We start from the raw sequence: 16,779 nt of genomic DNA, 5'->3' as shown, positions 1-16,779 counted from the left end.
ACTATAGCCAGGCATGAAATACGTACCATTTCCTATAACCTCCCTTGTCACCTCCTGAGGTTGGTATCATTCCCATTTTCACAATAAACAGTAGAGGCCCAGAGAGGTTAAGTAAAGTCACACAGCTAGTGCACGTCAGGAGCCGGGTCGGAACCTAAAGCCAACACCAAACCCCAAACTTCCACTATCCCATGCTTCCTATGCCTTCTGTACTACAATTATTTCTCAATATGTACTTTCCCCAAACTAATCTCTAAACACAGAAGCTGCACTTGATTCATTTTTGTAGTATCTAACACATGCTTGGCAGATATTCCATAAGCACGCATTACATGGAAGATGTAAAACTCATGAACGTAAACCTAGAGTTGCCACATGAATATAAGATGCCTAGTTAAATTTGAATTTCAGGTAAACAACAAATAATTTTTCAGTATAAGTATGCCACAGACACTATTTGAGACATATCTACACTAAAAAATTCTAAAAGTTACTTGTTATCTGAAAGTCAGATTTAACTAAGCATCCTGTATTTTTGTTAAATCTTGCAACTTTAGCTTAGACATTGGCCTTGAAAGGGACAACTTCCCCAGGGGTTCTCCTGGTAGCAGAAGGGCTGCTATGGCCCCGCACTCACACTCAAGGTTGCCCTGATCCCAAGCTGCTCTGGGGGCTGGGACTGAGGCCATGGTGACCTGGACATATTGGCCTTTCTTGGGCCTTACCAGTTCACCTAGGTTAGGTCAGCTTTGGCACCTTAAGCCAAAGAAGCAGGCACTGATAAGCTTAAAGCGCCACCTGGAGGCCTTTATGGGTAGTACTGTGGCCAGGGGCCATCTCATGGACCCAGGACTTTGGGGAGCAGCAAAAGGCTGAACAAGGCAGAAAGAGGATAGAAGAGGAGGCCAGCCCAACAGTGGAAAGGGGCAGGGGAAGATATACCTTCCTGGCATTTTCAGTGTACAGCTGCTGCTCTGCACCGCCCCCCCCCCCCCCCCCCCCCAGGAACTGGAGGCACTCACTCTCCAAAGGAGGTCATTTCTCAGGGCTTTACTTCTCCAGGGCCCTCTGCCCCTCAGGCTGTTCCTTGCAGTCTCCAGGGAGTCATTGTGGGTTAAGACACACGGGAATAAAGACACAGACCTACTAGAGAATGGACTTGAGATTATGGGGAGGGGGAAGGCTAAGCTGGGACAAAGTGAGAGCGTGGCATGGACATATATTCACTACCAAACGTAAAATAGATAGCTAGTGGGAAGCAGCCGCATAGCACAGGGAGATCAGCTCGGTGCTTTGTGACCACCTAGAGGGGTGGGATAGGGAAGGTGGGAGGGAGACGCAAGAGGGAGGAGATATGGGGATATATGTACACGTATAGGTGATTCACTTTGTTATAAAGCAGAAACTAACACACCATTGTAAAGCAATTATACTCCAATAAAGATGTTAAAAAATAAATAAAAATAATTTGGACAAAAAAAAAAAAAAAAAGAAGCACCAGAACCTCCATTCTGGAGGCTTGGGGCCACATTTCAGGATGAGTGGCATGAAAACGATGCCATGGACCGACAGCCGACAGAAGGGGAGCTGTTTGCTTAGAGCAGTGGTTCCCAAAGTTTGGTTCTCAGCACACCTGAACTTGTAGAAATGTTTGGCCCACAGCAGACCTACTGAGTCAGAAGCTCTTGGGGTGGGACCCCGTGAGCTGTGTTTAAATAAGCACTCCCGGTGATTCTGAGGCAAAGCCAGAGTTTGAGAGCTACTGGCTTAGAGGAAACCTGAGTGGGGTGGGCAGGACGGAGCCCACTATGAAGTGCGCATATGGGAAGAGCTGTTACATGAATGGGGTGGCTATTTGCTCTGTGCTCCTCCAGAGGGAACAGCTATAGGGCACACGGGCATGAGGTGCAGAGAGACAGAATTCCGTTTCAATTAGGGAAGTAATATTGAACAAACAGAGCTCTGGGGGAGTGGGATAGTATGCCTGGGGAAGGCACTTCCCTGTCACTGGACTAAATGTCCTGGATCCTGGGGGCTAGATGATCTGTCAGGGATGTGGTAGAAATTTCTGCAGAGGTTAAATTAGATTTGTGTAAGGAAGCCCCAAACTCAGAGAATCCATAATTCATTCTTTTTGCAAATCATCTTTTCTTCTTCTGTTCTCTTTTATCAAGAGCAGGGCTATACTTTCTGGTTGTTCTGAGAACCTCTTTCAGCTAAGTATTTATAGCACATTGTGACAAAAGAGCAAATACTGGACCAAATGGATTTTCTAGCCTCCTGGTCAGGGTTTTCTCAGGGCTGCTCCTTCCGGACCCCTTGTCTTCTAGGCTGCTGCCCAGCTGCCTTCCAGGGATTTCCCTCTACACCATTCCTGATCCTCTTACCTACGCTGAATCTCCTATCCCCTTTATCCCATGTCTTTCTATTTTTTATTACAGTTTAATACGTTGGGGCACACCCTCAAATGGATTCCTAAGAAAGGGTACAAGAAAGGTCAAACTTTTCAATCTTGCATGTCTAAAAATGACTTTTCACTGATACTTGGTTGACAGATTGGTCGGGTGTAGAAACCTTGGTTGGAAATTATTTTCCCTTAAAATTTAGAAAACATACTCCATGATCTTCCATCTTCTAGTATTTTTTTTTTTGACGAATCAGCTTTCAGTTTCCAATTCTTTGTATGCAGCTAGTGCCTTTCTCTTGCTAGCTCGACGCATTATTTCCATTAATTAGAAATGTCTTGATTATGTCTGGAAACTCATATATACAGAATCACTGTGCTGTACACCTGAAACTAAAAGAACATTGTAAATCAGCTATACTTCAGTTTTAAAGAGAGAGAGAGGATCTGAGCGTATTTGGTAGTTTATATCATACTCGTAAAAGAAATTTTGGCCTATTACAGTGAGCACCCCAGAACTAATTTAAAATGGTAACTTATGACTTTATGTCGAAAACTGACTAAATTTATGCTAAGCAAAGAAATATCTAATAAACCTCTAAGCTCACTGTATTTCTAAGTTTGTCAGATTGGTAATAACTATTTAGTACTTGGGAAAGGTATTTAAAAAGGAAATATAATTTTAAATGTAATTTAAAATGTTGTAATGTGTTTAAGTTTATAAATTGAATCAAAGTCCCTTTAAAAGTAAGTGATAAAATTTGGTAGGCTTACAACTTTTAATGGAATAATAAGGTCTATAAGCTAAACTGAAAAGCTAGGAAAGTGCCCCCAGGCCTTTACCACTCTGCTGCATCCACAGCCACTGAGACCTCACGAGGCCTCCGAGGGCTGTGCGGAGATTCAGAGCTCATCACCAGAAACTCCAGTCCTCACCCGTGAAAAAGGACCCCTTTTCCTCGCCTCTCACCATGCCCTGCCCTCCATCTTTCAGTGATGGAAAAACTTTTGACTCCCGACAAGCATATTAATAAACTCATGAACATATAGGCGTACCTATTTATTGTCCAAACCAAGACACATTTGAAAGTGAAGGGGGCACTATGAATAATTATTCTGGAGGGCAATAGACTTAAACCAGGACTGTCTGGGCAAACCCGGACAAGATACCTCTAGGTGTACATGTGTGGTTTGTAAATATATGAAGGGAAGCAGGTGAAGAACTCGGCTGCCATCATTATAAGATGGTATCAAGTATCAACAAATGTTAGATCCTTGAATGTTTTGCTGGAAAAGTACTAAGAGCCCTTTCAAATGTGTTATCAGCAACACGGTCAAATAGCCGTTTATTAACTTAGGACTAGAAGGTCTACGCTGCCCATGTATCGTGAGGTTTCTTCTTCATCACTTGGGTGTCATGAGGCCCATCCTCCTCCACTGCAACAACTGCAAGGCAATTCTTAGCGTTAGGTTGTACCTGTGTATAAGAGTCAGCCTGTAATTGGAGTGAAGAAATAGAGGGTGATGGATGGTTGCTTAGCTGCTGGCTGGTTCAGTTTCCACAAATGCAGGTTCTTACAAACGATCAAGTGTTACTTTTAAAGTCTGAGTCTGTGGTCTTTTGTTTTCCCACGACTACATACGTACAAAGGCGACCAGTGTCTTCCTGGGTATCTTATTTTTTTTTTTCTGTAAACCACCTGCTACCGTGCACATGACCTGCCAAATGAGTTGCCATGCCATTTTTCATTCAAACACTTACAAAGGATTTTTGGCAGTTAATCAAATTCTGGTGTGCTCCCATGCATGCTATGGGGAAACAGGGTAACACAGGTGCTTTGGCCCAGTATCACCCCAGGGACTTGTCATCCTTCACAAGCCCAATAATGGTGTTTCCATCTGGCTCCGAAACCCCAGTAGAACTTATACACACAGCTCATTTCATTACAGTGAAGGGCTCTGTCCTAACTGCAGTGTTCTGGGTATTTCTTTTGGTCATGGGCTGCCTTATTTGCAGGAGGGTTGCTTATCTGGTGAGAACTGAGAAGGTTCTCCGGCTCCCAACTATTTCCCCATTCTACCTAAAATTCCCTCATTAAGGTTTTGTTTTTTGGGGCTAAGAAGTACAAGTGACCCCATAGTACTGGTAGCAACAATTTCACTCACTCTTTAGTGTGAAAGTGTTTGATCAGATAACCCCCCAACCTCTGGCTGAGATCTAAGAGAAGGTAGATTAGTCTTGATGCAGATGGAAGGGTTTGAAGGCACAGTGGGCCAATGCAAAAGGTGGGGTTCTGGAGAGCCAGGGAGCAGCCCGCAGGTCCTTTGAAGACACGCTGGCCTTGTACAGTCCTTTGAAATGGGATTTTGTGAGACCATGATTCCAACAGCCAAGGGTTCCAGTGTGAAGATGGGGCTATGGGTTTCCAAAATGGTAACCAAGAGAACAGGTGACAAAGGGTGGGTGGGGAAAGCCTAGTCCCATCCCCACTCCTGCCTGTCTTTTGTATCTGATGTTTTCCCCTAATTATTCCTGTTTCAGATAACTCAGCCCAAACTTGTCCTGGGATATTTGGCACCAAAAACCTTGGTTTTGTTCCCACCAGGAGAGAGGACTGACTACTAGCTGTTGGGCCACTGAGGCTCCCATCTCTTAACATTTTTAATCTTCAGTCTCTGCTCAGGCCTCCCAGTGAGCTGCCACCTGCCACCTAACACAAGTGAAGACCCAAAGCTGACTTTTTTAGCAACTGAAGCCTCATCCCAGCCACTGTGGAAGAAGAGGTCCCCTACCAAGCTCCCTCTTCTTTGAAGAAACACAACTGAGACCAAGTGAGAAGTAGCTACAGTTTAATACAAACCTGCACCAGAACACAACGAGTCGGGCTGTTTTGTTTTTGCCTCAGTCAGGTGGCCAAAGCACAGGACCATGTGTCATCATGGGGTTGACACAATCTTAGCACCATGACATTTACAGAGGAGTGAGGAAGTCACTTGGGTGCTGGAGGCTCCATCCCGACCCCAGGCTGTGCCTGCCACCTGGGCAGCTGGAGGGGGTTTGGGTTTCCAAGTGGTTCTGTGGTTTCTGGGTCAGTATCGGAAAAGCCCTCATCACGGCATTGGCTTGACCGAGACCTACTGTGGACTCCTAGCACTACACACACGCGCACACACACACACACACACAGTAGCACAATTTTCTGGTAACTTAACCCCACAAACCTAGAGAGCAGCTAAGGCAAGAACAACAGTATTTATTCAGCAAGTACAAGACCAGTTTGAGAGCTGCATTCAGTGCAACCAGAGACCCTTTTCATTCCAACCAAGAGCCAGTGGGGCTGGTGATGGGGCTGGCTGGAGCTCGGCACAGGGGCAGGGAATGGGTGGCAGGGGGTGACCTTTCATTTGGTTCCTTGAACCTCCTTCTGATTTTCATCTAGAAGCTCCTGGGCAAGGGTGGGTCTATGTAAGGGTCGGGGGTGAATGAAGTGGAAGGCCTTCGATGGACCACACCAACATGTGGTCTCCCAGAGCCACGGACCACGCATCTCTCGGGCGGAGGCACTCAGAGAAGGTAAAGCTTTCCTAGCCCAAGCAGGGATGCTCTGCCCCCTGGCCACCACCACTGCTTGGCTCTTTGGCATCTGCCCAAGGGCCATGACCCAGCAAGGGCTGAAAGGAATAAAGATGATGTGCGCTGTACCACGGGGTCAGCGTCACACAATTTCCTAGGCTCAGATCCCCACCGACTGTCCCCATGGCCACCACCCTCCATGAGTGTCTTTGTTGCCTCTGCTTCCTGGGTTACTGTCTCAGTCCTCTCAGCTCCTAAGTGAGGATGTGGAGACAGCTCAAACCACAGGGCAGGCCTCCAACAAGTAACTGGCTCTGGTTCAAACAGTGATACGCGTCAGTTTGTTTACAAGAAAAATTTATCTACCTGTGCAAAACAAAGCAGAATGCCTACTGGGAGAGTAAGTCTTTTAGTTGGTTAAACTCTCAGGTGGGATCTGCAAGAGATGTCACTCCACTCCTCCTGTCCACAGCTAGGGTACACAGCCAAGCTCTTAAGGGCAGTCCTGGACATTTCTGGAGTCAGAAGGCCTAAGCTTTCTGGGCCACAGCTGTGAAATGGGGGGAATAATACACACTTAGCTGTCGTGAGGAGCAACTGAGAGCTCATACATGAAAGGGCTTTGACAAGGTGAAAAGCACTACAGAGATGTGCCGGGTATGACCACCGGCCCAAGAGACCAGGAGCCGCGTGTCAGCCCGGGTGCTCAGACCAAATGTGCAACATGGTGTCACTCCCCGGGGGGGAACAAGGCTTAGCAAGGGCAGCCTCTAGTGTTTCCATGGAAACCACCTGGAGCTTTGGAGGCAGGGAGGGCCCAACTGGGAGGAGATGGAGGCCACAGGCAGGTTAGGGTGAGGTGCTGACCACAGGAGACTGCAGCCCCGGAGCAGCGCTGTGGGCTACAACCAGGTCCCGCTGGCCTGGCCTCCCACCTGGATCTAGTCCCACCCCCATCTCTCTTAGCAGGCATGAGGCCTCTCGCCAATCACACGGATGAGCGGCGGGGCCTTGGTCCAGTAGGCGGAAGCGTACAGGCGGCTGGGTGTGTGTGTGTGTGGCGTTAGTGCTGGGAGTGATCAGGGCCAGAGATGGGAAAGGCCACCCTGCTCCCTGAAGGTCTGCAGGGCCAGCATCCCGGGCACCCTCTCCGGATGCAGGAAACTAGACCAGGAGGGGAGGGGAAGGACAGGAAGACTCCAGGAAGGGAGAAAAAGGGCCTGCGAGTCCAGTATCCCCCTCTCACCCCTGTCATCGGTGCCCTAGGCTGTCTGGTTGGTGTCGATGCAGCATCTCCTAAGGTCCACATCTATTCCTGTTTCTATGCTATGCTAGTGACACGAAGCACCGTCATTTTTCACAGGATGCACAAACAAGTCAAACCAAACCACTGCGCAAACCAAACGTGCAAAACAAAATCATATACACGTGCCTGGCACCAGCCTCATGCCCGCCCGGCCAGCCCTTCTGGGCCTGGGACTCCTGGGGGGTGGCGGAGAGGAAGCAGCTGGCAAAGGGCACAGAGTGTCCCAGCCACAACCAAACAGGGGCGGGAGATGAGTGGGGAAAAACCGATGTCCTGGGCATGGCTGGGATGCTAACACCTGTCTGACTTGGGGAAAGTGACCACTGGGCCGAAGGGGATGGGGGAGGGAGTCCTTTTCTTTTAAAACACATCTGCTAAAGTGCTCTGGACAGCTGGCGGGTCAGCCAGGGGCAGGGCACTAAGGTCGGGCTTTCCCAAGGCCAGCCCAGAGGCGGGTGTGAGAGGAGGGGCGGGGCCAGGCTCTATGCATTGGGCTCTGTGCATAGCATGGGCCCCCGGGAAGCCTGCCGAGGCCAAGGCAGGAAAGGACTGCAGCAGGAGGAACACATCTCAAAGTGCCTGTTAGGGTCGGCTCGAAGCACAGTGAATCACGTGTCAGACATGGGGAGGGCTCCCCGTGTCCCGGGGCCCCCTAAGGTGGTGCGCTGCCCAGCCCGGCCTCTCCCGCCCCCTGCAGCTGTGGCCGGAGGGCGTGTGGGCTGGTGGCAGCGGTGCATCTTCACTTGGGGGGCTGGTCAGTGCCTTTACCAAATGCCACTTGACCTGCCTCCGGGGGGGGCGAGGATCCGAGCTGAGGCTCTCTTTGGAACATGGTCATCGATCTGAGAACCTGCAAGGAAGGAAGCAGAGGGTGAGCTCCCCTGGGTGCTTAGGATCTAATTTAATCCTCAATCCAACTCCATCCCATTTTACAGGTGGGGAAACTGAGGCTCAGGGAAGTTAACTTGGCTAATGTCACACAGCGTATAAGTGGTAGAGCCTGGACTTGAACCCAGGTCTTCCTGGTTCAGAGCCTCCATGATTAACTGCCTTGCTACACTGCCTTCACTGCTGCCAGCCCTGGGGGTATGGTCTCTTGCCAAGTACACGGACCAGGGAGATGCCTGTTAGCAAGTGGACCTTTGCACATATGCCTCAGCGAGCAAGAGAGCGAGAAGGAAGGGTGTGCCACTGCTTTGGAAAATCAAAGAACAGCACCCCAAAGGCCCCCACGTCTCGAAGTCCCGAGACTTAGAAGGCCTGGGAACTTCCCTGGCAGTGCAGTGGTTAAGACTCCGTGCTTCCACTGCAGGGGACATGGGTTCGATCCCTGGTCGGGGAAACAAGATTCCCGCATGCCCTGTGGTGCAGCCAAAAATAAATAAATAAATAAATTGAAAAAAAGAAAAGAAGGTCTGTGCCCCAGGGAGTGTGATGGGACATTCTTCAGCCTGTCCCATTTAGAACAGACCAGGTTTGGGGCGGAGGGAAGGTGAGAGGCTGCCTGATGTCTGCTGAACCTGAGAGCAGTTCCGCCCAGTCTTGGCTCTGCCCGAGACTTGGGTGGGAGCAGAAGCCAGGGGCCAGAGGGGGCCCGCAGCTCTGGGGGCCTTGATGCTTCTCCCGAGGCTGGCGGCTGCAGGAAGCGGCAGACCCAGGCGGCCGTGGGGAGCTACACCTCCTGGACTGGCAAGGCCGGGGCTCCCGCTGACACTCCACCCCGCAGATCCCTTTCTGACTCCCTGCACTCAGTCCCATCACTGGTGGGAGTAGCAGTGGCCCTCAGGGTGCGGGAGAAGTTACCTCCGTAATGAGATTGGCTCTGAGACAATGGGGAGGGTGGTGGAGAGGACCCCTCTCCACAGGTGGTCAGCTCCTCAGTCAAGAACCACCTGAGCTGCGGCCAGCACACGGCTGGGCACAGAGGAAGCTCAGCGGGCAGCCGTGCCCCCCGGCTCCCCTCTGGTTTAGTTCTCGGCCTCCCATGTTAGGACAGTTTGTGGCTGCGTCTCACCTCCCCCTGGATCTTGCTCCTCTCACCTTCCGGCCCCAGCACGGCTCTTGCTGAGCGGAGGCTCGGTCTGCGCCAGGGCTAGTCGTGAAGGCCGTTCAGTGAGACCCGGCCTCTGCCCCTTTCAAGTAGGGATCATGGCTTCCAGCAAAGCTGCTTGCAGGACCAAGGCATCTTACCGTCTCTGCCTGCTCTCCAGTGAGGCTCGCCGTTTATGCCGCCATGACCCCCACCTTTAACTACGGCCGAGCACCTGGGACACACGCTGTCGACGATAAAGTCTCTAAGCATAGATACACCCCATATATTCTATATTGTATTACATACGGTACAATTCCTGGCAGAAAAGAAGGTGGCAAACCTGAGGTTAAGATGAGGGAGGAAAGGGTATAAGGGAAATACCACGTCTTTCAGCGAGGCTGCTGAGGAGCAGGGTGGGAAATGGGGGTGCAGACCCACGTAGCACAGAGTTAACGCTTCTGTGCTCAGATCGTCTCTGGGGCATCCCTATGTGCAGGGCCCTCAAGATATCTCAAGGGATGAAACTATTTGAACTTAGAAACCACGGGGGAAGGCCCAAAAGGGCCATGGCCTGTTAAGAGTGGCTGGTGCCCAGGGACTGGGAGAGCCCTCCTTCCCCGCCCGCCAATATTTGTGTGTCTATAACATGGGGCCCAGCAGTCAACACCGGGCAGGGGATCGGGGAGGGAGGGAGAAGATGGAGAGGAAAGCAGCATAAACCCCTCTGCCGGGGTGGGGTTCCTAGTCCCTCTGCCCTCCTCCTGTCCCCTCACTGTGGTGGAGATGCAGGTGCCAGGCCAAGTGGCCCTTGCTCTTACCAGAGAGGCTGAAGCTGGATTCATGAAGGTCCCTCATGCCTCCGTGTCGGGTAACAGGCCGGGTAGGAGTGTCTGCGAGTGGCGTTCCCATCTCTTTTTTCCCAGGATGCACAACGACAGCTACATCCCCCAGGTAGGGAGTGCGGTCCACTCCCCTCACCTTTAAGGTCTAGTGAAGGTGGAGAGCAGAAAAGGGGAAAAGATGATGCCATCAGAGCACAGACAGCATCAACCCTCAGGGCCAAGCCAACACCACCACCAGAGCCTCCTTGATGGCTGATAAGACTTTGGAAGCTGCCACTCTTCTTAGGACCCAAATTACTGCATGTGACAAAGCCTTCCTGCACCTTGAACCCAGAGGTAGAGAATCCGCTTGTACCTCCTGAATAGTGCATGTGTGTGAGTGTTTGCATGCATGTACATAGAGATACCCACTGACTCCCCTTGACATTGGTGGAATGTTTTCCAAGGTAGCGGGTAGACTTCTGAGGTATTCAGCTTTAGAGAGCACCCCTCACAAGGAGCAATGTCATCCCCTCACTTGCCAGGCTCTCAAGAGGCCAGGCCTTTTATTGTGATCTGACAACTTTGTGGGAATAGAGGCTAAATACAGCTGATTTGGAGATTAGAATCCCCCGGCAGCAATAGTAGTTAATTTTGTACTCACAAAGGCAATAGAGTTAAGAGCCTATATTCTACAGCCAGACTGCCTGGGTTCCACTCCTAGCTCTGTTACGTGTAAGCTGTGTGACCTTGTGCAAGTTACGTTACCTCTCTGTGCGTGTTTTCTTATTTATAAGAATACAGAGTTGTTACGAGATCAAATGAAATAGAACGCGTAAAGCTCTGGCACACGGTGAGTGACATGTAAGTACCAGCAGCTGTTATTATTTATTGCAGGGGTCAGTTCGGGGCTTAATCATATTACAAAGTTCTGCGAGAGGAAGCGTGTTGGAGTGTGTGCATAAGGTCTGAAGCGGCAGCATAAATAATTTACACCCCAGGCACTCTTCAGTGACATAACCTCAATCTCCTTGCTGCACAATGCTTGCTGGAAACCTTGTTGAGAGAAACAACAGATAAGGGTGATTTCTGGAAGGCTCTTCAGCTTACATATTCCTTTGTATTCTCCAACAGATCTGTAGTTGAGCTCAGTCCTCAGAATGTCAAAACTGGTCTGAAGTGTTTTAGCCTTTACCAGGCTGCACTTTGGGGTTCCGGGGGTGAAGGGTAGGAGTACAGACCTGGTGAATCCTGGGTGAGTGACCTTGGCAGGACCCGGCTCCCGGCAGCCCCTTGCTTTGGCTTTATACAACTGGTCCCAACCCCAGAGCTACTTTCTTTCCTGAGGACCCTGCTCTGTAGGGACTGCTTATTTATAATTTGGGGGAAATGAAGTTTTTTGCGTACCTGCATTTTGTTACATAAGGGTTATACCAGAGAATAGGGAATAGAATTGGCTTTTTCTTGAGGACCTTATGTTGTCATTATAAGTGCTTTGGATAAAGGGCCTCTGAGTTGAATTTATATCAGTCCTAGAAGCTGAGCTCTTCCACTATGTCTGGCCCTAAGAGCGGTCTGATGTGAATTGGTGTCTGTCTGACATTCTTGTGAGGTTGGTTTTTATTTATTTATTTATTTTTATTAGTTTTGGCTGCGTTGGATCTTCGTTGCTGCACGTGGGCTTTTCTAGTTGCCACGAGCGGGGGCTACTCTTCCCTGTGGCATGCGGGCTTCTCATTGTGGTGGCTTCTCTTGTTTCGGAGCACGGGCTCTAGGTGCACGCAGGCTCAGTAGTTGTGGCTCGTGGGCTCTAGAGCACAGGCTCAGTAGTTGCGGCACACGGGCTTAGCTGCTCCGCAGCATGTGGGATCTTCCTGGACCAGGGATCGAACCCGTGTCCCCTGCATTGGCAGGTGGATTCCTAACCACTGCGCTACCAGGGAAGTCCCAGGTTGGTTTTTAGAAGGGCTTCAAACACTTTCTCTGCCCTCTTTTGATCCTATTTCCTGACTAAAACATCTTTTTTTGGGAAAGCCACAGAACTGTTTAAAGATTTTTTGTTTTTTCAAATTGAGATATAATTCACATACCATAAAATTCACCATTTAAAAGAATACATTTCAGGGGTGTTTAGTGTAATTCACAAGTTTGTGCCACCAACACTGTGTAATTCCAAAATATTTTCATCACCCCCAAAAGAATCTCCGTCCCCGTGAGCAGTCACTCCCATTCTCCCCTCTGGCCAGCCCTAAGCAACCACTAATCTATTTTCTGTCTATGGATTTGCTTCTTCTGAACATTTCATACGAATGGAATATTTTAATATGTGGTCTTCTGTGACTGGACTCTTTCACTTAGCGTGATGCTTTTAAGGGTCATGTGTGTTGTATGTAGCATATATTAGCACTCCATTCCCTTTTAGGGCTGAATAATATTCCATTGTATGGATATACCACATTTTGTTTATTCAGTAGTTGATGGACGTGTACACTGTTCCCACTTTTTGGCCTTTATGAATAATGCTGCTATGACATTCATGTACGAGGTTTTGTGAAGACATATATTTTCATTTTTCTTGACTCTGTACATACCCAAGAGTGGAACCGCTGAGTTATTTTGGCGACTCTATAGCTAACATTTTGGGAACTGCCAAACTGTTTTCCAAAGTGGCTGCACCTTTTACATTCATCTGACGATGAACGAGGGCTCCAATTTCTCCATAGCCTCACTGACACTTGTTACTTTCCGTTTTCTTATTTTAAATCATTGCCACCCTTGGTCAGGTAGTCTAGCGTGTGAATGTGTCGCTCTTACAGTTCTTTGTGGCACGTCCCCCAGAGGTGGGGCTGAGGTCTCCTGCCATTGTCCACATCTGGGAAGCATACTGGAGATGGGACCATTCACCTACCCGAGAGATCCTGAGTTCACTTTTGAATTGAATACTGGGATAACTAAAGTCATGCTTTTTTTTTAGGTAATCCAAGTCTGCTCCCTGATAGAAGACCTGCATTTGGGCTGGGGCTCCCAGGCCCTTGGTCACGATATTTCTAAGAACACCCACCGTCTCTAGACAGAATCTGGAAGTAGCTAGGCGGGAGCATTCTGAACCATGATAACGTTGCTTTATGCCGGAGGAAGGGAAGGGGAGACCTCATGATGCTTTCACCTGTCAGTTTTGTCAGATTTGTTTTTTTCTGATGATTTGGGTTCTCCACCCAGAGGCCAGGGCTGCAGTTGGTTCCCAGCACCCGGGGTTGTCAGGACAGCTCTCAAAGATAAGGCTGGACAATCAATCCCCAAGCAACGAGGGAACAGCCAGTCTTCTTTTGGGTGAAACTCTACCCAGAGTTTGGTATCCCTGGGGATAAGGTGGAGCCCCAAGCTTCAGTGAACACCCAGGGTGTTTACGGAATCCGAGGACTGGATGAAACTCTCACGATAAGACCTCAGGCCACCCCCGCATGGCAGTGAGATAGATCTGGCTTGACCACTTCATTGGGGGGCCCAGACTCAGCACAGCCCACCCAGCCTACTGCAGTTACAGGGCGGCTGTGGGGATTTTGGGGAAAGAGCATCTCCAGGGCAAATATGACAACCAGGCCAAGCCAGGAGTCCCCTGCCCCTGAGGGACAACAAGAAGCTTGGATGTCAGGGATAGCTATGAGCACCTCATAGTATCCCTGGGCTCCCAGGGAGTTGGGGACCCTTCCCAATAAATTTTACTTTGTTACAGGTGCTCCTTTTCTACTATTTTGATTGTTCCCAAAGTGACTATTCAGGCAATAAGATTTGGTGGAAAGACAGAGTGAGAACATCTTTGAGATTTAAAAGTCATATAAGATGTCGCCGCCAGGGGTCTTCAACCTCTTCCCACACGTCTTCTCCGCCCCCGCCCCCCCCACCACCACCTTACCTTTTCTCTCTGGACCAGCTTCTTGTAGACAGTGTCTGGGAAGGACCTCAAGGGGCAGAACTTGCCGGTGCCCTCAGCACACATGAAGACGCCGTTCTCGTACACGACCCGCCCCCGGCTGATGGTGACCAGTGGGACACCGTGGCAACGCATGTTCTCGTACAGGTTGAAGTCTCCTCCCTGCACTTGGGTGCTGGCTGAGATGGTCCTGGTGGGAAGGCAGTGGCAGGAGAGAATGCTCTGAGAGGAGGTATGTACTTAGCAGGAAGGGAAGATGCTCAGTGGGAAGGGATAATACTTACTCAGTGGGAAGGGAAGATGTTCAGTGGGAAGGGAAGATGCTCAGTGGGAAGGGATGATACTCAGTGGGAAGGGAAGATGCTCAGTGGGAAGGGATGATGCTCAGTGGGAAGGGAAGATGCTCAGTGGGAAGGGAAGATGCTCAGTGGGAAGGGAAGATGCTCAGTGGGAAGGGAAAATGCTCAGTGGGAAGGGAAGATGCTCAGTGGGAAGGGATGATGCTCAGTGGGAAGGGATGATGCTCATAGGGAAGGGAAGATGCTCAGTGGGAAGGGAAGATGCTCAGTGGGAAGGGATGATGCTCAGTGGGAAGGGAAGATGCTCAGTGGGAAGGGAAGATGCTCAGTGGGAAGGGATGATGCTCAGTGGGAAGGGAAGATGCTCAGTGGGAAGGGAAGATGCTCAGTGGGAAGGGAAGATGCTCAGTGGGAAGGGAATATGCTCAGTGGGAAGGGAAGATGCTCAGTGGGAAGGGAAGATGCTCAGTGGGAAGGGGTGATGCTCAGTGGGAAGGGAAGATGCTCAGTGGGAAGGGATGATGCTCAGTGGGAAGGGAAGATGTTCAGTGGGAAGGGAAGATGCTCAGTGGGAAGGGAAGATGCTCAGTGGGAAGGGAAGATGCTCAGTGGGAAGGGAAGATGTTCAGTGGGAAGGGAAGATGCTCAGTGGGAAGGGAAGATGCTCAGTGGGAAGGGAAGATGCTCAGTGGGAAGGGGTGATGCTCAGTGGGAAGGGGTGATGCTCAGTGGGAAGGGAAGATGCTCAGGGGGAAGGGATGATGCTCAGTGGGAAGGGAAGATGCTCAGTGGGAAGGGATGATGCTCAGTGGGAAGGGATGATGCTCAGTGGGAAGGGAAGATGCTCAGTGGGAAGGGATAACGCTCAGTGGGAAGGGATAATGCTCAGTGGGAAGGGAAGATGCTCAGTGGGAAGGGAAGATGCTCAGTGGGAAGGGAAGATGCTCAGTGGGAAGGGAAGATGCCCAGTGGGAAGGGAAGATGCTCAGTGGGAAGGGAAGATGTTCAGTGGGAAGGGATGATGCTCAGTGGGAAGGGATGATGCTCAGTGGGAAGGGAAGATGCTCAGTGGGAAGGGAAGATGCTCAGTGGGAAGGGAAGATGCTCAGTGGGAAGGGGTGATGCTCAGTGGGAAGGGGTGATGCTCAGTGGGAAGGGAAGATGCTCAGTGGGAAGGGATGATGCTCAGTGGGAAGGGAAGATGCTCAGTGGGAAGGGAAGATGCTCAGTGGGAAGGGAAGATGCTCAGTGGGAAGGGAAGATGCTCAGTGGGAAGGGAAGATGCTCAGTGGGAAGGGAAGATGCTCAGTGGGAAGGGAAGATGCTCAGTGGGAAGGGGTGATGCTCAGTGGGAAGGGAAGATGCTCAGTGGGAAGGGAAGATGCTCAGTGGGAAGGGAAGATGCTCAGTGGGAAGGGATGATGCTCAGTGGGAAGGGAAGATGCTCAGTGGGAAGGGAAGATGCTCAGTGGGAAGGGATAATGCTCAGTGGGAAGGGATAATGCTCAGTGGGAAGGGAAGATGCTCAGTGGGAAGGGATGATGCTCAGTGGGAAGGGAAGATGCTCAGTGGGAAGGGAAGATGTTCAGTGGGAAGGGAAGATGCTCAGTGGGAAGGGAAGATGCTCAGTGGGAAGGGATGATGCTCAGTGGGAAGGGATGATGCTCAGTGGGAAGGGATGATGCTCAGTGGGAAGGGAAGATGCTCAGTGGGAAGGGAAGATGCTCAGTGGGAAGGGAAGATGCTCAGTGGGAAGGGAAGATGCTCAGTGGGAAGGGATAACGCTCAGTGGGAAGGGATAACGCTCAGTGGGAAGGGATAATGCTCAGTGGGAAGGGAAGATGCTCAGTGGGAAGGGAAGATGCTCAGTGGGAAGGGAAGATGCTCAGTGGGAAGGGATGATGCTCAGTGGGAAGGGAAGATGCTCAGTGGGAAGGGAAGATGTTCAGTGGGAAGGGAAGATGCTCAGTGGGAAGGGAAGATGCTCAGTGGGAAGGGATGATGCTCAGTGGGAAGGGAAGATGCTCAGTGGGAAGGGAAGATGCTCAGTGGGAAGGGAAGATGCTCAGTGGGAAGGGAAGATGCTCAGTGGGAAGGGAAGATGCTCAGTGGGAAGGGAAGATGCTCAGTGGGAAGGGATGATGCTCAGTGGGAAGGGAAGATGCTCAGTGGGAAGGGAAGATGCTCAGTGGGAAGGGATAACGCTCAGTGGGAAGGGAAGATGCTCAGTGGGAAGGGAAGATGCTCAGTGGGAAGGGAAGATGCTCAGTGGGAAGGGAAGATGCTCAGTGGGAAGGGATGATGCTCAGTGGGAAGGGAAGATGCTCAGTGGGAAGGGAAGATGTTCAGTGGGAAGGGAAGATGCTCAGTGGGAAGGGATGATGCTCAGTGGGAAGGGAAGATGCTCAGTGG

At 50.4% G+C, this 16,779-nt stretch overlaps 1 protein-coding gene across 1 annotated transcript in view; it reads right to left on the bottom strand.

Moving 5' to 3' along the window:
• Window positions 1-5,237: 5,237 nt before the first annotated feature.
• DPYSL5 (dihydropyrimidinase like 5) overlaps window positions 5,238-16,779 on the bottom strand; it is a 96,991-nt gene continuing 85,449 nt past the window's right edge. The window contains exons 11-13 of the mRNA XM_032652691.1: window positions 14,051-14,258; window positions 10,135-10,303; window positions 5,238-8,134 (exon numbers count right to left, since the gene is read on the bottom strand). Of these exons, the coding sequence (XP_032508582.1) occupies window positions 8,049-8,134; window positions 10,135-10,303; window positions 14,051-14,258 (463 nt within the window). The 3' untranslated portion in view covers window positions 5,238-8,048. The remainder of the gene's footprint in view (window positions 8,135-10,134; window positions 10,304-14,050; window positions 14,259-16,779) is intronic.

This window comes from Phocoena sinus, chromosome 13, assembly GCF_008692025.1.
Source record: "Phocoena sinus isolate mPhoSin1 chromosome 13, mPhoSin1.pri, whole genome shotgun sequence".
Taxonomy (NCBI): Eukaryota; Metazoa; Chordata; class Mammalia; order Artiodactyla; family Phocoenidae; genus Phocoena; species Phocoena sinus.
Note: the sequence above shows the minus strand (reverse complement) of the source record. Positions and strands in the feature narration are given on the sequence as shown.